The 23,333-nt window shown below is 39.7% G+C and overlaps 1 protein-coding gene across 1 annotated transcript; it reads right to left on the bottom strand.

Annotated features, from left to right (window-relative positions):
• Positions 1-1,321: 1,321 nt before the first annotated feature.
• Positions 1,322-22,691, bottom strand: LOC110161875 (ankyrin repeat and BTB/POZ domain-containing protein 3-A). The gene is made up of 16 exons (XM_055154092.1): positions 22,532-22,691; positions 11,770-11,980; positions 10,553-10,705; positions 10,057-10,222; positions 9,540-9,629; positions 8,383-8,484; positions 7,923-8,016; positions 7,560-7,695; positions 6,685-6,917; positions 6,028-6,206; positions 5,687-5,792; positions 2,932-3,034; positions 2,750-2,831; positions 2,596-2,664; positions 2,383-2,496; positions 1,322-1,955 (listed from the first exon to the last, which is right to left on the bottom strand). Exons 1-16 carry the CDS (start codon positions 22,689-22,691, stop codon positions 1,725-1,727), a joined length of 2,229 nt encoding a protein of 742 aa, XP_055010067.1. The 3' UTR covers positions 1,322-1,724.
• Between the last annotated feature and the right edge of the window lie 642 nt (positions 22,692-23,333).

Genomic DNA, 23,333 nt, shown 5'->3' with positions numbered 1-23,333 from the left:
TAATAATAATAATAATAATAATAATAATAATGCATCTTCAGTGACTTAGTCTTTAGTTCACATTTGTAATACCTGCTGTGTGTATTCAACAGAATTATAAATCGTCAATATTGCTTAATTCAAAACATATTTATAGGTTCACACTTGAATAAACTAAATATTTAAATGTAACATAAAATATAGATATTATAACACTATGTATGTTGTATGAAAATAAAAAATAAGTCTTTTTTTTTTTTTAACTATATACATGACTTAAATGATCTCTTCAAGATTATACCTATAATTTTATTTACCCAAGATAAATATAGAATTTGGAGTGTGCTACAGTATTGGTTCATATATCATGTCTTTACTATATACCGCACTGTAACATCCCAAGGACAATGACAACAAGAATGACAACACTTAAGAAACATTTGCATCATTTGCAAGCTATATCAGCAGGAAAGCGTCTTTTTTGGTATGTTGCCTGTCTGAATACACTGCTTATTTTGTCAAGACTGACCAAACTAACTCTGATTGCTGGGGATTATGTCTATTTTTTATTAGATATTGTATTTAAAGTGCAAGTTCTATAGTTTTGTGATTTTGCAGTGTTGACAGTGTTTATATACTATGATCCCCTTATAATTTGGTCCTATAGAGCACTAAGCGAGGTAATGGTAGAGGTATGAAGAGTGGCTTAAGTGCACTGACATTTGGAATGCTTTGCAACAAATGAAGACAAAAGGTTGAGTGGATATTGTGGGATTTCCTTATGATCAGGAATCCACCCAGTCCACCATTTACACACAAAAAAACACACATACAGAAAAAAATGAGAGTTTCGTATATGAAGAGGTCAAACATGCAAATTTTCCAAAACAGACACACATACAACAAAATACAAAGTGTCCTGGGAGCACATTCAATGAGTCTCGTGTCTTCAGCAAAGCTTTGGAGAATGCTTTACACAACTTTGCCATAATTAGTCCCTGTCCTTACATGCCTCCAAGTTGATCTGAATTCCAGTGGACAAAAAGGTTCTGATGAAGTTCTGCATAAAAAGCATGATCAGGGCAGCTTGTTTAGAAGGTGTCATGCAAAAGTCAGTTTTTACACAGTTGTTAATGTAGCATATTGTTCTCATCAAATGGAGCCTCAAAACTACTGCAGTGATTGGCCCCAGCAGAAGTTCTTTGAATCTCTACACACAGTAGGTAGCAGTGAGACATATCCACTGCAAATGTGAAAAAACAACAACAAAAACTTGCAGATTAAACTACGGATTGTCTGCTGGCATTGCTACTACTCAAGCAGAACCAAAAAAAAAAAAAAAAAAAAAAAAAAAAAAAAAAATGGCATCTGGTTGAAAAACAAAATCAAGTATTTTATTAGAAGCTGCTTGGTAGAAATTCTAACAATATGTTTGTCATGCATTTCTTTTGTCTGAAATACAGTACAAAGTTGTTCTCAGTTGTTCGTAAAATCTCACTTCCTAGAACAAGAGTGACGTGGTAACCAACAGGCAAAAGAGGGCAAACCTCTAATAAGGCAAGAGCATCCTCCCACTGATTGTGTAATGTATGTCACTGAACCATGAACATCCATCAGGACCAGAATTAAAGGGTAAATCCCTGACAGCTTGTGACTGCTCCTCTCCAAGCCCAACCACATCAGGTGGACAGGCTAAAGCGAGACAATGCACGAAACATGAAATCTGTGACCAGGAGGGGGCAGTGTCAGACCACAGAGCCCTTTGAAGTGGACAGGTGGATGGAGTGGATGCGAGTGGCAAGAGTTTTCTCCAAATCGTGAAGGATGTCAGTGCAGACGCCAGGGCAGGGACTGGGACTCTCAGGGGGACAGGGTTCAAACAACAGCTGCTTGAAGTTCTCCAATTCGATCAACAGCACCATGTTTTTTAGGAAATAGCCCTCGATGAAAGCCGTCAGCTCCAGTGCACCAAGAAACTGAGGAGACAGTTTTTAAATGAAACAAATCAACCTTCGTGATCTTTGCAATACTGTAACGGTGTTCATTCATAATTAGCTGACTCAGACTTGTATTTTGGTTGGTTCATGCATTTTTGAGTAATCAAAGTTTGAATGCTCATTCAATTCCCATTTTCCCCTACCCCCTATACCCTATCCCCACCTACATCCTGCAACATATTTGCAATTAAAAATAAGACTCAGAGAAAAACATGTGGGGTTCTCAAATCACACTTGCATGCATTTTATAACAACAGAAACCTGTAGTGTCTCAACTCGTGATTGACCTTTGTTATAGTTCAACACTCCGTAGCTAAAATGCATAATATCTTTTATTTAAGAAAGAAAGAAATATTTTTTCTTCTCTAATTAGCAGTCTGTTTTTCCAGTGTGAGTCACAGCTAACCTTGGCATGCTTATAGAGGTCCACGCATGTTTCGGTCGTGATATTCTTGGAGCAGATGATCTCACAGTGTCTCTGAAGGGCCTCTAGTTGGAAGAATTTTGCTGCTGACAGGAGCTGGAAGGAACAGTACAGCCATAGAGTGTGATCATGGGATTACAACCACTAATGCTTGCTGTGCTGTTCCTCTGCAATCTGTGTTTCAAGATAATTTACCTCCATAACTTCAGTGTTTCTGATGTGCAAAGTCTCTGTGCCGCCGCAGTACAGGTACTGCATGATGAGCTAAAAGACAGAAGTAAACAAGTGAGTGTGGCTCAATATCAAATTAAAAAACTACTAAATGAACAAAAAACTTGTCTGTTCTTACATGAAATATGGAGTATTTAACATGGCTGATCTCTATACAGGTATTCTCTGCTGCTGGTCGATTTTGGAGCAAAGACTTGAACCTATGTAAGATCAAATCAATAACATAAACCTCTGGGGTATAGACCAGAACTTATAATTACCCAAACAAAGAAGTGGCATGTTCTGGGTCAACATCCTTACCTAGGTGAAGCTGTAAATAGCAAAACCTTATGTGCATAAAATGGTTTTCCTTCCACCAGAAAAGTAACATCTGACATTTCTTTGTTATTGAGGAAGTGGGGGTCTGAAAGAAAAGAAGTAATATGTGGAGTCATTATTGAATACTTATTTAAAGCAGACATTTACCTCCTTTGTTTCATGTGGAATTCAAGTTCTCAACAGATTTTTGTTGAATGTGATGATTAATTGACTATCAGTGAATACTACTTCAATTTGTTTTTGTATTGAACACAAGATGGTGCAACTTCATAAGGTACAGTCGGCCTACATGTTTATTATTTATTTTAAAACAACCTCTTTGACCTAAACATAATTTAATTTTGATTAATCCATCCATCCATCCATTTTCGTCCGCTTATCCGGGGCCGGGTCGCGGGGGGAGCAGCCTAAGCAGGGACTCCCAGACTTCCTTCACCCCAGACACGTCCTCCAGCTCCTCCAGGGGGACCCCGAGGCGTTCCCAGGCCAGCCGAGAGACATAGTCCCTCCAGCGTGTCCTGGGTCTTCCCCGGGGCCTCCTCCCGGCGGGACATGCCCGGAACACCTCCCGAGGGAGGCGCCCAGGAGGCATCCGGAACAGATGCCCGAGCCACCTCAACTGGCTCCTCTCGACGTGGAGGAGCAGCGGCTCTACTCCGAGCTCCTCCCGTGTGACTGAGCTCCTCACCCTATCTCTAAGGGAGCGCCCAGCCACCCTGCGGAGGAAACTCATTTCGAGCGCTTGTATCCGCGATCTCGTCCTTTCGGTCACTACCCAGAGCTCATGACCATAGGTGAGAGTAGGAACGAAGACTGACCGGTAAATCGAGAGCTTCGCCTTTCGACTCAGCTCCCTCTTCACCACAACAGTTCGATACAGCGACCGCATCACTGCCGAAGCTGCACCGATCCGCCTGTCAATCTCACGTTCCGTCCTTCCCTCACTCGTGAACAAGACCCCGAGATACTTGAACTCCTCCACTTGAGGCAAAGACTCCCCACCCACCCGGAGAGGGCAAGCCACCTTTTTCCGGTCGAGAACCATGGCCTCGGACTTGGAAGAGCTGATCCTCATCCCAGCCGCTTCACACTCGGCTGCAAACCGCCCCAGTGCACATTGCAGGTCCTGGTTCGATGAAGCCAACAGGACAACATCATCCGCAAACAGCAGAGATGAAATCCTGTGGTCCCCAAAACCGGACCCCCTCCGGCCCCTGACTGCGCCTAGAAATTCTGTCCATAAATACAATGAACAGAACCGGTGACAAAGGGCAGCCCTGGCGGAGTCCAACATGCACCGGGAACAGGTCTGACTTACTGCCGGCAATGCGAACACAGCTCCTGCTCCGGTCATACAGGGACCGAACAGCCCTTAGCAAAGGGCCCCGGACCCCATACTCCCAGAGCACCCCCCACAGGACACCACGAGGGACACGGTCGAATGCCTTCTCCAAGTCCACAAAGCACATGTGGACTGGTTGGGCAAACTCCCATGAACCCTCGAGCACCCTATGGAGAGTGTAGAGCTGGTCCAGTGTTCCACGGCCAGGACGAAAACCACACTGCTCCTCCTGAATCCGAGGTTCGACTATCGGCCGGATTCTCCTCTCCAGTACCCTGGCATAGACCTTACCGGGAAGGCTGAGAAGTGTGATCCCCCTATAGTTGGAACACACCCTCCGGTCCCCCTTCTTATACAGAGGGACCACCACCCCGGTTTGCCAGTCCAGAGGTACTGTCCCCGACCGCCACGCGATGTTGAAGAGGCGTGTCAGCCAAGACAGCCCCACAACATCCAGAGACTTCAGGTACTCAGGACGGATCTCATCCAACCCCGGAGCCTTGCCACCAAGGAGCTTGCCAACCACCTCAGTGACTTCGGCCAGGGTGATGAATGAGTCCGCCTCCGAGTCCCCAGCCTCGGCCTCCTCCTCGGAGGACGTGACGGTGGGATTGAGGAGATCCTCAAAGTATTCCTTCCACCGCCGGACAACGTCCCCAGTCGAGGTCAGCAGCTCTCCCCCCGCACTGTAAACAGTGTTGGTGAAGAACTGCTTCCCCCTCCTGAGGCGCCGGACGGTTTGCCAGAATCTCTTTGAGGCCGTCCGATAGTCCTTCTCCATGGCCTCCCCGAACTCCTCCCAGCTCCGAGTTTTTGCCTCCGCGACCACACGGGCTGCAGCACGCTTGGCCCGCCGGTACCTGTCAGCTGCCTCAGGAGTCCCCCGAGCCAGCAAGGCCCGATAGGACTCCTTCTTCAGCTTGACAGCATCCCTTACTTCCGGTGTCCACCACCGGGTTCTGGGGTTGCCGCCGCGACAGGCACCACAGACCTTACGCCCACAGCTCCGAGCAGCTGCATTGACAATTTTGATTAATGTGATTAGTTATCTACATTACATAAGGTGGTGGATGTTACATCTAAACTCAAAATATTCCTTTTGATAAACTAGATTCTAATAAAATTTAAAAGTAGATGTTTTTGATAGTTGTAAATTAACTGAATTGTATAAAGCAAATCATCCAGTCTGTTTCGTACATAAACAAAACAAATCACAGCTCCATAGGCCAAAGCACTGCAGAGGCTGATTGATAAGGGATTTCAGAGTTTCTGTATAAAAAGAGCCATGACAGCTGTCTTGCCTTATTAAAACTCACCCTTCTTCCATTTCATTAACATCCACAAAACGATTCAAAGATGATAATGAGGAGGAGCCACTGTTTGTGATCTTCTTACCTAACCGTGACGTCTGTTTCTTTTTGATCTCCGTCAGCTTTGGGATAGGAAACGGTCCATAGCACTGGGTGAAAATGACAGACAGCTGCTGACTTATCACTTCATTCTGCAAAAAGCCAAATGTACATTCAGCGGAGGGAATGCCCTTTATATGTGCTCTCTGGTGCAACTTTTATGCAAATGGGGGATATTAAGGGTTGGAGAACACGCAAAACAATACAAGCAAATGTGAGTGTTAATAATGATATCACAGCATCATTAGCACTGGCAAGAGTAGAAAATGTGTTGTTTGCCTAATGAATTGTTTCTGTTCATGCAGAGTACAGATGACAATGTTTGACCTTGCTGGTCCTTAGAATTTGGAACATGAGGGGTAGCCCATGGGTGATGATCTCCTCTGTGTACTCGTCCTCCTTAATACAGCTAAAGTCTTTGAGCAGACCCTGGATCAGTGGCCGTCGATGCTGCATAAAACAGGTGCGTAGAGTTTCGAGCCAGGTGTGGAGTGTCCAGGGAACTCCTAAAAAAATCAACACATTTACTATAAATACCACAAGAACAGATAATGATAATACATCTTATTATTGAAACATGTTAAGAGCATCAGAACCGACCATGTTTCTGCAACATCTTTTAAAAATGGTTAGAAGTTTTAAAAGACAGTTGCTTAATGGAAAAGTGTTAAATTGTCAGTAATAAACAACAATGCCATCCAGTAATAAAATTAAGGTAACATGACAGTGGTTGTGTATGTGTAATGGGTGTGTGTATATATATATATATATATATATATATATATATATATATATATATATATATAATTGACACTGATAATTGTGTTTTGTATTTACTGGTCAACAGCAATAGTTCTGACTTGATACACAACAACACAGGACTGAACAGGACAGGACGGGCACAGCTTGAGTACATCTCCAGAATAGCTGGAGACATCAGACAGCAACATGCGCGCCACTGAACCATGAGTTAGAGGGTCTGACCTAAACTGCGGATGTCTATGGTGATATCCACATGGCCGTGCTCTGCGCTATGGTACATGGCCTCTCTCAGAGCTCTCAGTTTGGCCTTTCCTGTTCGCAGAGTTCCTCCTCCGTTAGTATGCGGGGCTAGTCTCTTCTCACCAGGCTCCGATCCCTCAGCCAGGATCTCCTCCAGGGACATTACATCCCCTTTGTCCTTCTCCGACTGGGAGAGCAGCCTTCGAAAGACATTCCTAAGAAAACAAGTTATTCACTTTTTTCTATGCAAACTGTACAAGACAGAGATCATAGTAGCAATAAATGGAAATTACTAGTTTTATCTTTGTATCCTCATTGGACATAAATCTTTTGCCTACGTTATCATTCACCAACTTCATAACAGAACAGATAGATAGAACAGAAGATAAACTAAAGTTACTACACATAAAATGAATATCACTATACTCTATTGAGTATGACTTTATCTTATAAATATTTATTACAGTTAAAAGTTTGGCGGTCAAATATAGAGATAAGGAAACTAGGGATGCACAGACAAAACTGGCTACACCTAAACACCAAAATCCATATTCATGTGTGGATTACATCTTAGATTAACATTTTTTCTCAATTTCTCAAATATAAATCTCTTCTATACTCTGCATAATTATATTGTCAAGTGCTAATGGGCATTATTTCACAAGGTGTCAAAGCTGCTACATTGCCACTCATATTGTCAGCTCCTGTCCAAAATTACAATCTCCTGATAAATCCCAGTCCCATGAGAGAAGCAGCTGCAGTAAAGCAGATGAGTGTAAATGGATCAATACTGAGGTAATAGATGTATCAGAGCAGCCTGATCTGTTCTGTGACAGCGGCTCAAATGTAAGGCATACCTGTGTCCATGAGCTGCAGCAAGACTGAATGAAGTCATGTCACCCAGGGGAGAGGAGGAGATACCATTTCTGCACAAGGTTCCCACCATGGGGTCTGCTCCTCTGTCCAGGAGCAAACTGACCAATTCAAAGTTACCTAAAGAACAATCAGATGTAACCAGTCTGTGATAACATGTACACCACATGAAAATTAAATAAACAATTTGTTATATTTCTGTACTACCATAGCAACATGGATGCACTTGACATCATCCGCTGTAAAAGGATTAACTACCACCACTCTTGATCCAACATAAATGTATTTCTTACTGATTGTAGCATGTGAGGCACATAAAATGTTGTTGCAGTGATTACAACCATTACCTGCAGCCGCTGCCAGCTGGAGGGGGGTCTCTGTGTAGTTCTCCGCCCCATCCTGCAGGGCACCCTCCACATTGGCTCCATTATCAAGCAACAACTGTGTCAGGGAGAGACAGAGCATGACACAACAAACTATGAAGGACACTATAAAAAGACAGATCTTAACAATCCAATTTGGAGCTTTAGACATTTACTGTTACATGTGAGCTCCTTCCTTGTTATTTATTTATGCGTTTAAACACTTTATCTAGCTGTTTGTGAACATAGCTATACAGTTTTAAACAAACATTTAATAGAGTTTACACTGGCCTCTTTCTCTCCAAAAAGTACTCAAGGGGCAAAGAGGAATTGGGGCTGTATTGTTACTGTGCACCATCATAATAAAGATTATGTAGCTTTTTATGGTGAGGATCGGCAAAAGTGAGGCCATAGGCCACATGTTATGAGGTCAGTCAGTGTCTACCTGCACAACAGGGACGTGTCCGTGTAACACGGCGAATGTGAGTGGTGTCCCCTGGCGCGTTTCAGGATAAACTGAGGGGTGCTTGTTTACTGTGCTTGGCACCTGGGAAGTCATAGGTAAGGTTCAGGGAGAGAGATACAGCCATTAACATCAAACAGCTCAGGCCAAAAGATGTGGGGAGGAGTGAGACGTGTAAGCAGGAGAACAGTGAAGTGAAAGGGCAGGATGGCAGAGGCAGATTTTGCTCTGGAGTTTCACAGGAAATCACGATTTGTTTTAAGTCACCCTCATCACAAGCCTGTACCTTGCTTTTTAAAATGTAAGATCTATAATGCACTGCCTGTCTGGACTGGTGGTCTGACCATAACTTAGAAGCTCCGACTCAATCTTAGAGTGAAACCGGAGAGAAAACACAATACTGACAAAGGCACAAACAGTGACACGAGCACTGAGCAGCACTGACTCATGAACAAAGAGCTGAACTTTAACAGGTGGTGTGTACTGTGTAGTAACATGAGTCTAGTGATCCTTGTTTAGTTAAAGCATTTCATATGTTTTTTTCTGATGCAAAATGCATTGCTGACTTTTCCCATTTCAAATAACATAAAAATAAATACTGTATAAGTATTTATTATTATTATTATTTATTTTTTTTACTTATTCCATTGCAAACTTTGTGTATGAGTCAGCATATACCTACGGTATTGGTGAACCCTAAAAAGATGGGGCAGTCTAAGATGGAAAACTGATTACTATCAGTGGTCTATAACCCCAAAATGATCTTCATATTCAACATTTTGAGCACAACCCATTAAACATCAGAATGAAGAACATGCATCATGTTTACCTGCAGCACAAAGTTACAATAAGTGCACTAATTTCAAGCTGTACTTCCAGCTGTAATGCAATATCCATGGTGTATGACACATAAAAAAGTATTCCATACAGATTCAGCAGTGAAGTAAGTGACTGCATTGTGATCAGTGCAAAAACTTTCATGATCCTCTATGCAGACAATATGCCTACAGAGTGCACTTGATGTAATGAGCTGACATCAAAAGCATGCAGAGACAAGGTCACAAATTGAGGGGAAAGGGCAAGGTGGTAATTGTTCACTCCAAACATACAACATTAATAATCAAGAATACAACACTGACCTCACTGTTAATGTCGGCTCCAGCATCAAGAAGCATTTGGACCATGGCCTCGTCTCCACGAACACAGGCGTACATCAGCGGTGTCATTCCCTAACAGTTAATAAACACAAAGAATTATATTAGATAAAACACACACACACAAATCTTCCCAAACTCTTGTGGGGCCTCCATTTTAGAAATACACGATATTTAAAATATTTTACAAAGGTTTACTTTTGTACTTCTCTGTACACCATAAAACATCATCTGCACCATCATTCACACATGAAGGAAGTTGCAAAAAAACATCACATTTCATTCACATTTTTGGACAATGACGAGCGGATTTCTTTTCATGTGTGGATGACCTATCTTGTTACCAATATCTGGTGAAAACTACATAATTGCACCAAAAATACCAATGTCCTCCATTTTGAACATCAGCAGCCTCTGCACAGCACGCCACTTCATTTTTATTATTGCCTTTCACACTTATGTGAATCACCTGCTTTATTACACTGTATTTTAAGCATCTCACCTGTTCACTCATGCTGTTAATGCCATCAGGTCCCAGCAGGTTGACTGCTTGCTTGACCAGATCAGTACGTCCACAATTGAGCATGCGGAAGCCCAGGTCCTGCAAGAACTTGGCCTCAGTGGAAGCCGCATCGAGCTTCCTGGTAGCGCAAAAGCAATCTTCAGCTCTGCAGGTGGCACAGCACACTGTATTTACCATCAAATCGGATCGTTTATCAAGAATATATCAAAGATTACAGGGTGAGAATCTCTTGAGCTTAGTGACACTTAGGGCAAATTGAGTTCATACCTCATGATTATTATTGATGAGCAATTATATCTCAGTCAGTCCTGTCTGAATTGCGTAAATGTCAAATAAATATGCTGTACCAGTCCTTATTTATCTTTGTTTAAACCTAAAGAATCATTGACGATGAATTTTATACAAATTTTACTTTTATACTGCTACCTTTATATTATAGTTATTATTCTACATATTAAAGTATTAGTTGTCTTACTTCACTTGTCGTGGTTCACAGTCCACCCCTGGTAGCAGCAGCCGTGCAGCCTGCCTCACATCGTCACTGTCCACAGAGAAACTTCGGCGATGTTCAGTGTGAGCAACAGCTACTCGAATCCACTCCATTAGCGGAGGCAGGACAATGAATGGTCTGCACGGATAAGCGAGCAACAAATACTTAGTTAGTCACTTACAACTCCCATAGGGTAAACTGTTATGCTATTATATGACGTATTTACAGCTTGGAAGAAACCACCCCTCCAAACCCCACAAATTATGTAGCCAGTCAAGTACACAATAATAGCAAAAGAAACATTTAATCAAATACAAAGCTGAAGATCTTTATGGATCAAAAGAAATGTGCACATTTTAACAAGAATAAATTAATTTTAGATTTGATGTACCAGTGAGGACAAATATTTTTTCACAGATATGCCTTCCAATTTAAATGCTCTAACCCAGTGGCTTTCACACCAAGTACCACCAAAGAAAAGAATAGGCTTTTTGAGTATCACTCAGTGGAAATTAAGTATATACAGAACCTATCCCATGTCTAATTTAGGGCTAAACCAGGTCTAAAAGTGGACTATATTACATCCACTGTAGTTCTAAACAAGTCATTATCCAAAGGAGAACAAAAAAGTAGATAAAATGAACTGGCTGAATGGCCTGGGTTTAGAATTGGTACATTTCCTTTGTCTAAAAGCCAGTTGCATGTTCCTTCAGCTCCCCAGGGACATCAGAAAAAATGAGTTCTATTTGAGTTTGCTGTGAAAGATGTTGAATTATCTGTCCATCCATCTGAGTGAAATCCTTTAGGCTGCTTATAGCCTCAGTAACTGTCAGGCACAGCTCACACAAAACGTTACCATGGAGCAACACGCATCAAATAACTGGGGGGAACTATCTTTTAATACACAAATCAAGCTTGTGCTAACTGCTTTATGTTCTCTTCACTATCTCTAAATTGTCATTAAGAGAGACAGAAATAGAGAATGAGAGAGACCAAAGAAAGTATGAGGGCTTGGAGAGAGAGTATGTGTGTGACAGAGTGACAGAGGAAAAAGAAATATGCTGGTGGTCTAAAGCCAGCATTCTTATCTTTTACTGATGCAAGCAAAGCAATAATATTTCCAGTGAGACGAGCAGGTAGCAAATGTAATACAAAATAAAATTGTCCAAAATGTAAAATATAAAATAAAAGGTTAAACTCACCTTTCAGTATGTAAGGTAACTTTGGATGGCTCCACATTGGGGTTCTCCCACTCCATCTGTGGGCAGTGCATGAAGTAACACAGGGTATAGAGGGCCTCGGGTTCCCAGTGCACCGTCATGGTGCTGCTCTTCTGGTGGACTGGGGTTCCGTTGCTGGAGTTCTTGATGTGTAGAGGCTGGAGGTGGTGCATGGCCCTGGACACCAGATCACCTATGGGACACAAACACGAATGTGACATACTCTTAGGCCGGTCACCACAATTAGTTTCAATTATCAATATTCACGATAAATTTTCATGTTTTAGGGCCATATGTCAGTGCCATACAGTAGTTTCAATTTTATTAATTTTTTTCTGTGGCTTATATATTTTTCTGTGGCTTTTTGTATCTTTTTTATCTTTTTCTAATCTTTTTTTTGTATTGACATCAAAATGTTTTGCTGTGACAGGTTTACACTAGCCAGGCTGGTGCTACCTAGTGTCTCCGCTCAATTTAATTTCTCTCCAGCGACTAGGTCAGGAATCGGAATACACTAGGAGTTTGCAAGAACCCCGGAAGTTGTAGACCATGCACCAGCCAATCAGCAAAGAGCTGTGAAGAAATGACGTCAAACTCAAGTGACGTCAAACTCTAGTGCCTGTCTGGGTCCTTTTTGTGGTACAGCACAACAGTAAACAAAGCGGTCGAGATGGATATAGACAAAGCCATACATTCTGTGTTGGCAACGATTCCTGAGATTGAGGATTTAAAGCTGGAACAAAGTGAATTTTATCAAGGGGAAAGACGTTATAGCCCTTCTTCCTATGGGATTTCCTATGTCACAACCAAACAGCAGCGATTTGTTAAATTAAAAAAGTACCCACCTACAGTCAAGCAAATACATCATAATGCTGCGAGTTCAGATGGTTTCCATAAGTGAAACCGGCTGATGAATAAGGCTAGGTCTACACACTAAGTCAGCTGTTCCTAAAGTGGGGTCTGGGGCCGCCTGGGGGGCCCCCAAAGGTTGTTCACAAAACAAGAATAAAAACTATATTAAGTTTGAACCTTACATAAAATATTACATTAAATGCATTACTTTATATTAGTATTCAGCCTACATGCATAATTCTATATTGTTTAATATGTGAATCTAAGGGAAAAACAAAAAAACAAAAATCTCATGTATTCTATTAACTGTAGTGTAAATTATTATTGGGGGGGCTGCGGCACAGAACACTTGACTGCACAATGTGAACTCATTATCCATTACGTACTATCCTGTAGTTCTAGTTTTGGATTGGATTTCAAATGGCAATAGGGCAATAATGGCATTGGCTCAGTGCATTCACCCATGAATGAAGGTTCACTCTCCTTTCAGATCTATTTCTTTAGTTATTTAAGTAGATGCTCGATGTAAAAAACACTACAGAAATCATTAACAGACATGATTCCAGAGATGAGACGTCCATCATTAAATACCTACAGTTTGTTTTAAAACCTACAGATATAGATACTATAGCTGATTCTAACAAACCCACAGAACATGCAGCAATAAACATTATACATAGTACACATAAGCTCTGAATATCAATGAATAACCATTATTTTCCTTCTTTCATTCATTGTGTGTAGCCTGCATTGAAGCTATATAATTTTAAGATTGAGTCAGATGCATTAGACTGTCTCCTCCTCAGTGCTCTGATACATGAGGGCTGTTAGTGATGACACATGTTCACACAGGATTTGATTCACACACATTTAGTCATACACATATGTCCCCCCCCCAGTGGAAAATCACTGTCTCTAGGAAGACTTGCAGTATGCTGTGCTCTCATGAGGTCAAGTTATTTTAATTTTACCATGAATAGATCATTTATGAATATATTTTATGAATTTATTCATGGATTTGTTATCACAAACAGAGAACTAATTTTGATTTTTTCTTAAACTCAAGAATAAATAATGTTTAATGTGTCATGATTCATGTATTTAAATAAACAAACAATCACAAAAAACATATTGCTTTTACTGGCATTTTCGTTTCAAGTGTGTGCTGCTTTTGTTCACAGCAGGGGCACAGAGCAAATGATAGATAGTGGAAATCTAATAGTTCTAATAGTTTTCAGAATAAAGGGTGACAGGAAAAAACACATACAGGGGGTCCTAAATGATTAGTTCATATTTTGTTCAACTGTGAGGGTGAAAATAAAGCCTGACTGCAGGGTTGGATTCAGAGAATATGAAAGTCTTTGCATAGTTTTTGAGCTGTATTCCTGCTGTGAGAAGCCTGTCCTAGGGGCTAACCCTTCTTCCTAAATGACGCCAAAGATTGTGCCCCAGGTCCTCCTTCTGTCTGGCCGCTGACAGAGTTCACTCCAGTCATAAACACACAGTATGCCCATTGCACAGTTTAGGGTTCCCATTTCTGCTTTGTAAACATTTTATTTGTAGTGCATCTGGAAGGCACATATCTGCCAATGCACCAAAAACAAAGGAAAGGATTCAGCTTTCTGTTTACTAGCAACATTTTTGATAACCTTTGACCATTCAAGATAGAATATTTTGTGTTGAATTGTTAAAGGGCCCTTATTTCACTATTTTTGATCTTTGTTATAATGATGTTTCCTCATCACAAATGTACCTGGGATTTTGTTTGGTTTCATTCACTGAAAACACTCTGTTCAACCTTGTGATGTCATGTGGTAATGCAAGGGTAATTCAGGGTATTTTTAAACTCCATACACCTTCACTACAATCATTTGGATGATTTGTAATTACCAATCTCTACTGAACTAAAGGTAAAAAATAGTTGTTAACTTGAACTACTATGGTTCATGACATCACAAGGTGGAACAGAGCCTTATGAGCTTTGAAGATGTAGTCAAAAATGGTTATAGTAAAAATAGCTGTGATACATTACTAACCCCAAACCTGATTCTGCATAACCATTACTCAAACAAAGGCTTTATTTTATTTATCATTTTACCATTATGGAGTTGAAGTAAAATACACAATTTATAGCTTGGGTGAGCCATTAACAGAGATAAACAAAGGATGCAGACTGCTGTGTTAGTCTGATAAAATTCCCAGCAGAGGGACACCACATCGGCCACAAACATAAAACCCAATAAAGCAGCCAGTACACAACTGACAGCACTCCCCAGGGCTCACACAGCTTGCAGAGCATAAACAGAGCATCCATAAACACTCAGAAATACCAGCTTTTTGTGTTAACGAAGTTTGTGAGCTTTCCCCTAACTGCAGAAGTAGTTGTAGAAGTATGTCCCTGAGAGAAATGAAGATCCCATTTTGTCATAAATTGTTCTTTTGACTTTGGTTTTGTTGTAAATCTACATTTCGGTCTCATCTCATTTGCCATAATTAAGTCACAAAATGCTTGTCTTCCATCAAGTTTGGATTAATCATTAGGGGGCAGTGCCTTCCTCTCAGCAGCTCATGGAAGCACTCATTATTAGACAAACTTCGTTCCCAGTTCCCACTGAGAGAATGGAGATACAGCAGAGATATAAATAAACAGCTTTAAAATGTGTCCTTCAGCAACTCACAATCCACTTTCTTAATGCCAGGAAAACTTTTTCACTTGCTAACTTTTTGGCAGTTAAACATGGGGTATATCAAGTAATCAAGTAACGTCACTTATCGATCAATAAATTACATAACAAATGCATACATTTGAAATATCATGTTCCATAAATATTTGATTTCAAAAAGTTTATAGCCACAACTTTGAGATATAGCAGCCTGTCCTATATAGGCTTTATTGCTATTATTAGGTTACAACTTTATTTTGCATTTATTTTATTTATATATATATATATATATATATATATATATATATATATATATATATATATATATATATATATATATATATATATATATATATATATATATATATATATACAAGTAAGCTGATTGAGAACACTTTGCATTTAGCATGGTAACTTGGTCTCGACTGTTAAAAGTTTATTTATTTATTTTTTTAGACATACAGTATATTAAAAAAAAAAAGATAAAAAAAGAACAAAAGAAAGAAAGAAAGAAAACAAACAAACAAAAAACATATATAGTAGATCTTACAGGTGGTAAGAGTCTAAGTAATATAGTGTAAGTAGTGCTCAATGGTGAGTCCAAAAGGCAAGTGATTTTGAGGCTCTTGAAATTGTCCTGCTCCAGTATTTTGTGAAACCATAAGAGCACAGAAAAGAGAAAAGATTTGAGTGAGTTTTGCAGGAAAGGATTATGAACTATGTATTTTTATTATATCAATATTACAATCCAACCAGGAGTCCAACATAGATATGTGCCGAGTTTGATTTGGTCTGAAACTGGTGTACGCTTTTCACTGCAATTTTAGAGATTTGGTTTTGAATTTTTGTTCCACTGCTGTTCTAGATATTCTGTGTAATACTGAACATCCTGTGTTTAACTGTTGCTCTTCATGCAAGAGCAGCTGCATTGGTCTGTCGGTTTGGGCTTGGGGAAAATTGGTAATGTGATATAAAAAACCCAGACATCTTTGGTTTTCAAAATTGCTGTATATAATTGTGGAAGTTTTTGTCTCTGTCTTTTCTATAGACACTGGTCAAATGTTAAACTGTGTCACCCTCTATTTCTCTCCATTAGCTAGAAGTTAACTGACACAAGTTCAGTAAAATATAAAAATAACCATACTATTTAACAAGGCGTTGAAACAGAAATACTTATTTGAAGCAAATTGGGCAAAGTTCTGATCTAATTGAAGCAGAGTGACAGGAGGGTTCTTGTAAATGAATGTTTTTCTAGTCATTCATGTTAAAAGTCTTCATGACTTTAAAGTTCTGCAGCAAATAATATTTTTAAGTGTGATTTTCATTATTCGATCAGACATGCACTGTATCAAAGATAAAGGAAGTGTGAAAGTGTGGACAAAATAATAAAATATATCTTAGGGGGGAAAGAAGTTGGTATTATGTTCCTCACATCAGCAAGAAAAATGTTAGACTATGTCATGAAATTTGTGACAGAAGAAAAAGGCCAGGATTCACTTGAGGCCATAATGAAGTACACACAGGAAAAGTACAAGGATTTTAAAGATGCACTATGCAGTTCTTTTGGTGGAGGGTCTATCTTACAGTAGTGGCAGTTTAACTCCACAGTTTGCCACTATAGTTGTAAGGGCATAGCTTTAGCTTGACTCATGTTTCTAAGGTGAAAAAGGAAAGATTCAATGTCCAAACTTACAGAATATTGTTTTATGAGGTTTAATTAAAGATGCAGGTTTCACAAATGAAGATTGCATAATATATCCAGTTTACACGGTCAAGAAACAGCTTCCACACAAAGAATAATCGGACCACCTGACTATGAGCCACCAGGCTCCACCTCCAATCAATCAATCAATCAAACTTCATTTATAAAATGCTTTTCATACAAAAACTGTAACACAAAGTGCTTTACAGTGATTAAAAACAATGCCACATTTCCTTCCACCCACTCAGCCCCCACAGCTGCTCAATGCCACAGAACTAAACAACCCAGACACACATGCACAAACATGCACATACACTCACACATACTAACATGCTAAAATATGTAAAACTACACCTAGTAAAATGTGAGGCTCAATACAGGTGAAACAGTTGAAAAAGCACCATCAGAGGAACCAACAACACCAGGAGCAGAGAATCATCCGCCGCCACCAGGAACCGCCACCAGGAACCGCCACCAGGGCCCAGGGGAGAAATGAGGCCAAAGCATCATCCCTCCACCAGGACACAGGGCCCAGGGGAGAGATGAGGCCTAGGCACCATCCCTCCACCAGGAAATCCTAAATATTATAAAGGAATATGAAGTTCCACCTATAACACCTTGAACCAAATGCAGGACAAAAATGGCCACAACACTTACATGTCTCTATGTGATACAGATGAGCAGTAGCCAGTGGAAGTTAAATTAACAGTTGTGAAAAAAATATCATTATGCTGTATTTACCAATATAGGAGATATCTACTACCTCTGTCTAAGTGTCTGCTCCTAGAAACTTTTCTGATGACAAAAGTCACTGCCTTTTATCACAGCACAGCTTGAACATTTATTTCTCTTAAACGCAGGTCTCATGGGGTTTCCTGAGAATGCTGAGGTAAGAACTGAACCTGCTTCCTCTGAGGTTTAAAAATATCTATTGTCGATTTTAAGATGGTCCAAAATGCAAAACTATTAACTAATATACTTTATTTATTTTTCACAGGTTACTTGGAATATGTGGATGCCATGCTGTCATGGCATTAAACTTCTATTAATTCTTCTATTCTATTATCTAGTCTGTTTACATGAAAACAAGCCAGTGAAGCCACACATAAGCAATAATTGCTCAACTCTGTAACTGGATAAATGCAAGTCTTTAATACCAAATTCTGGGACATTCAGCCAATGTAATATCATCCCCATGAGGGCAAGCAGGTGGCTGATTCTCCATCCCCCATCAGTAAAGTAACATACTGCACATTTAAGTTACATTGTTTATAAAATATTTTTTAACCAATTCAAACCCCTTAGGGTTGTTGCTTGGATTTGTCTGATGATTTAAAAAGGTTCAGTGTGGTTTTAAAATAAATATCCCCATGTTGTTGACAGATAATGTGAGGGTGCTCTTAAATAGGATCTGACTGCATCATTCCTCATGAAGTGTTGAGCGGGCTGTGAAGTGGGTCAGCCTGGATGAGATTAGAAAGCCATCGTATGGTGAAAGATGATGCATGGCAAAGTAGGAAAAGTATTTTAGCCCTAATATGATGAAAAATGAGAATGTGAGGATGAAATGTAACACCTGGCTGTGGACCTGCTCAGTCCAGTGTGTGAGACCATTATCTCCCATTTACTATGTCAGTGTGGCAGATTAGAGGAGGCAATAGGAAGAGGCTGTGAACAGTCATAGTGTCATGATAGGAGTCCATATTCAGTGAAGTTTAGATTCACATGCATTTGTAAAGATAATTTAGTCTGTTCTTGTTGCAGTATTCTATCTATGTAGTAAACAGACTGAAAATAAAAATGTAATAATTTACTTTATTTGAATCAAGATTTAATTGTTTTAAAATGGCCATTATTAGCTTGGTGTTTTTGTAATCAACATGGTCTACAGCCAATCTTCTGTGGAGTAGAGTTCACACTTTGGATGAATGAATTTGACTATTATGTGTGTTAAATGGAACTATTGGTTTATTTCAACAATCTGCCTTAGGTACCTTATTCTATTATTGATGTGCTTTTTCCTATAAGACACCACAAAATCAAATAATAATGGTTATTTATTTATTTGCTATATTGCTCAGGCTTAATTTGCATAATTATCTGATCAGAAAATAAACGGAAAGGGCCATGCATCTTATTCACAAATTATTTATCAAGTCGCAATAGCAATTTCTTACAGAAGTAAAATGTTGTTTCTGAATAAATCAAATTATACATTGATCATCTTGGTAAATAAATGTATTTCTGTTGCCTCTGCACTGCCTCACAGTTCCTGTACTGTAGTGCTAAAAGGGCTTCCTCTATTTACCAGAAGCTCTCAAACCTGAATAAGAAGCACTTTTCTTCAAAAATATCTAAACCAGCTATTTTCTACCATTCTATTTCAGGTTGTATAATTTACAACAAACACTTATTACATTGTATTGACATAATTAAGACACTTTCAGCTAAGAAAATCCAAAATCTTACAAAACAAAGATCTGGTTTATTTTCACATCATTGAATGTTTTCATACCTTGAATGCTTCTCGTGCCTGTGGTGGAGAAAATGTGTGAATTGGGTATAGAGGGCCTCATTGTTGGAGGTCTGGCCTGTATTACTTTACACATATATTTAACTATTGGATGCTCTGTGACCCTCAGGGCAGCACTGCACTGACAGACGAATGGCCTGTCTCTGTCACACCTGCTCACAATATGTCAGACTCCAACCTACATCGCACACAAAGCCACAGCCATGAGGAAAAAAATTGGCTTTTCATGGGCCATGGCCAAAACCAAATGTGGAATCCTGTTTCCCAAATGCACAAAATCTGCAGAAATATAAGCACATGATTGGATATTTCCCTAAAATAAACTATGCTTACAGTCGTTTCTGTTATTCATTAATTACAGAAGAGTTCAGCTGTGAAACTGGACTGACAATAGACCGTGTGTGCACCCTTAGACTCATCTGTTTATTTCTCAGATGGTGCTGTGATGCATCTCCAAATCGAACTTTAGTCCATCCTTAGAAATGTTGCAATTAAAAACATATCACATAAACCAAACATTCTCACCCTTACACAGCATTAGGTGATGGTACAATCAAATTATTTAGCATTTAACAGCTCAAAAGCAGATTTACACTATAAGACTTTTTGGGCAGGTGGCCCACAAGTTCCTAGCAATTCTAACTAAATTATACATCTGACATCTTAATTAAACAAAATTTGAATTTTAAAAATAAAATATAATTATATGATGAATTAATTCACTAAATAAAAGTAGAACTAACTATGAATCACACATTACTTCTTGTACCACACCACTAGATTTTGCTCTAAAAGTGGAAGTTCAAGAAACCCATTGCAGTTGTTAACTTTATAACTGGTTATGGCTGGACCAAAACTAATGGCATAATAACCACTTGTTGCTTCAGTCATCATTTATAGAACTGCCTTCTATATTTGTTTGCTGGGAAAGTCTCCGACATCCCATATAATTCTGCAAATAAACCAAAAAAGAAATGATTGAAAGGACTTGAGATGTATTGCAATGATTTTACACTTGACAATCAGCTTCATCTTATGTATAGCATTTAAAGTGTAAGTACATAAAGGGATGGAAAATTAAACAGCACTGTATGATTATTTTGCCTGAGAAGATTACTTCATCGCAAGCTGAAGTTAAGGAAGCACCCCTGAAGAAGAGTGGTGCAGCCAGGTGGAAGCTATAGAGTGCAAATTAAATGGCTTTTATGTTATGGACTCTCCTATTTAGCAGCAACAGGAGACATTCTATGCATAATTCCCATCTCCACTACGCAGATCCTCTAACTGGCTTTTATTTTAATGGGGGATTTTTTTGATGCTATATTAAATAATTTAATTCATCTACCAATTCGTAAAAGCTCATATATCTATATAGCTCATAATTCCGTTCATGTGGTGTTTTGTGTATTCAGGTGGGAGATGCATAAAGAAGCAATGCAAACTGAACTGAACAAAGCAGTGGTCCCCAAACCCTTTCGCAATACAACCTACTCATGTATACAATGGCCACTCTAATATCCTTCTCCATATGGGAAAAATATATTTTTACTTCCTGGCTATAGAACAGTAATGATTATAATAGAAAAGCAATTAATATGCCGTCCCTTTTTTGTTACCTTCTGGTCAGAAATTAATATACAAGCAGAGGCGGAGCTATCATTAGGCAAAATAGGCATCTGCTTAGGCCCCCCCCCCAAACCATGGATCTATTAAAATAACTGGATAGGGCATTGTTAGCTTGTAGATGCTTCCAGTTGACGTAGTGGCTACTCACTGGAACTTCAGTGGAAAAAACTCCCCTGGGTCGAGACAAGATTTTTCTCATAGAGCACAATGTAATCACAAACTGATCGTGTTCAGCTGACCGGGCACTTAAAACTTTCAAAAAAGTTAAATTTGTTGGCGATTTTTACCTATTTTTAGACCATAACATTTTTCTCAGCACAAAATCCTTCAGTTGTCTTAAAAAAATGCTTTATAATTGTTAGCTCCGACTACACTCTACTCTGCTCTAGCTCCTCTCTCTCCGATTGGTCAAAGCAATCACATGATACACAAGCCCACGCTCCATACATGCGCTCGTGTGCATTTGTGTGTGCCCGCGGGAGAAAAAAGCACTACTGTGCATGCTCGGTTGGCCCATAGCCATCGGAAGTACCTAGCCGGGCTAGGCTAATCTGGGATCATGCACGCTTAAGCTTTGCCCAGCTTTGACTTGAATGGGCAGCCATTTGGCAAAAAATAATCATATGTAATGGATGTAAACAAAAACGTAATCGTCCCAGCAAGAAAATAAAACTAGTTTCAGCTCTGGTTTTCTAGTAGATGACCAAACTAATAAGACAAGTTTTACAATCCACCATTATTCAAATAAATAGAAATGTGCATGTCTAAAGAACAATGGGGAAAAACTGACAAAAAATAAAACAAAACAAAAAAAGGATGCATTATAGTGAGGGCCCCAAACTCAAGTTCGCCTAGGGTGAATATACTAGGCTGATTTTTTATTTGAAATAATAACATAAATAACTTTCAAACAGTGTTGCTCAGCAGTATCCCTATTATCCATGAAATTGACAATAAAGCTATTTAAAATGAGACAAGAGCAACAAAACCACAGAAAATCCTCAATGTATGTGTGTGCAATTTTAAAATAAATCGCATTTTGACTTTGTTCAGAAAGGTAGAAGGCTGGAGGTGGTATATATAGACACATGGACAAGCCTAATGTGGGTCCTTTTTAAGCCATAATCTAATATCCCTGTATATGATCCCTGTGAAGTTAATGGATAATACACCACCTGAGACAAAACTGTCTCCAGCTGCAGAGTGTCCAGAGCAGATGAATAAAGAAAGACCACCATGACAGCCTGTGGGGACAGACAGCAAATTCCTAATGGCTCATTTTAACAATAACTAGAAACTTTTTAGGAAGAAGCTTTCACTCAACCCTCCAGATGATAGATGAATGTTATAAAGTAAATGGGCACTTACTGAGCTCTGCGATGCTGCCCACTCGTGTTGCCAGAAGGGACTGCTCTAGGGTGCGTAGTTCACCCTGGGTGTATCCACTCTCACTGCCTCGACCCGATCTCTGCTGGTCCCTGTGCAAATTTAGGCTCTCGGGCAGACTCAGCACACCTGTGGACCACATAAAAACATGAACAAGACAGGTAAGCAACATACTACAGGCCTGTCATGATAACAAAGTGTGCTTTATTGCTAATGTAAATATAGATGATGAATGATAATACTACAACTAATGTATGCCACTGATGCAAAACCCCAAGAGCAGATTTAAACCACAAAAACTATTCTAAATCTAATATTTTGAAAAAAATCAAGTGTTGCAATAAATAAACAGCAGAATAAAACACTTTAGTACTTAGTTTACATCTGCAATGAGTCATATAATTTATTAATTTAACCTTTCATGGCTGACAAGACCGTGGATATAATAGGTCAAAATGAGTTTCCCTGAGATAGGATGAGGAACTCAGTCACACAGGAAGAGTACAGAGTAGAGCTGCTGCTCCTCCACGTCAAGAGGAGCGACCTGTGGTGGTTCGTGCATCTTGTTCCGGATGCCTCCTGGATACTTCCTTAAGGAAGTGTCCCTCCAGAAGGAGGCCTCGGAGAAAACCCAAGACACGCTTTCAGCTGGCCTGGGAATGCCTTGGGGTCATCCCAGAGGAGTTGGAGGAAGTGTCCAGGGTGAAAGAAGTCTGGGAGACCCTGCTTAGACTGCTGCCTCAGTGACCTGGCCCCAGATAATATTGAGCTCTAAAATATATTG

The sequence above is a fragment of the Boleophthalmus pectinirostris genome, unplaced genomic scaffold (genome assembly GCF_026225935.1).
Source record: "Boleophthalmus pectinirostris isolate CB_2022bp ecotype Guang Dong unplaced genomic scaffold, ASM2622593v1 HiC_scaffold_18, whole genome shotgun sequence".
Classification (NCBI taxonomy): Eukaryota; Metazoa; Chordata; class Actinopteri; order Gobiiformes; family Gobiidae; genus Boleophthalmus; species Boleophthalmus pectinirostris.
The sequence above is the reverse complement of the archived record's forward strand: the minus strand, read 5'-3'. Positions and strand labels throughout refer to the sequence as shown.

Excerpts from the sequence above, each read along its gene's own strand:
- LOC110161875 (XM_055154092.1), bottom strand. The coding sequence starts at position 22,691 with ATGTGGTCCACAGGTGTGCTGAGTCTGCCCGAGAGCCTAAATTTGCAC. Across the intron at positions 10,223-10,552 it reads TGTGAACCACGACAAGTGAA|AGCTGAAGATTGCTTTTGCG; the intron begins GTAAGACAACTA and ends TGCCACCTGCAG. Across the intron at positions 6,207-6,684 it reads CATAGACATCCGCAGTTTAG|GAGTTCCCTGGACACTCCAC; the intron begins GTCAGACCCTCT and ends TGATTTTTTTAG.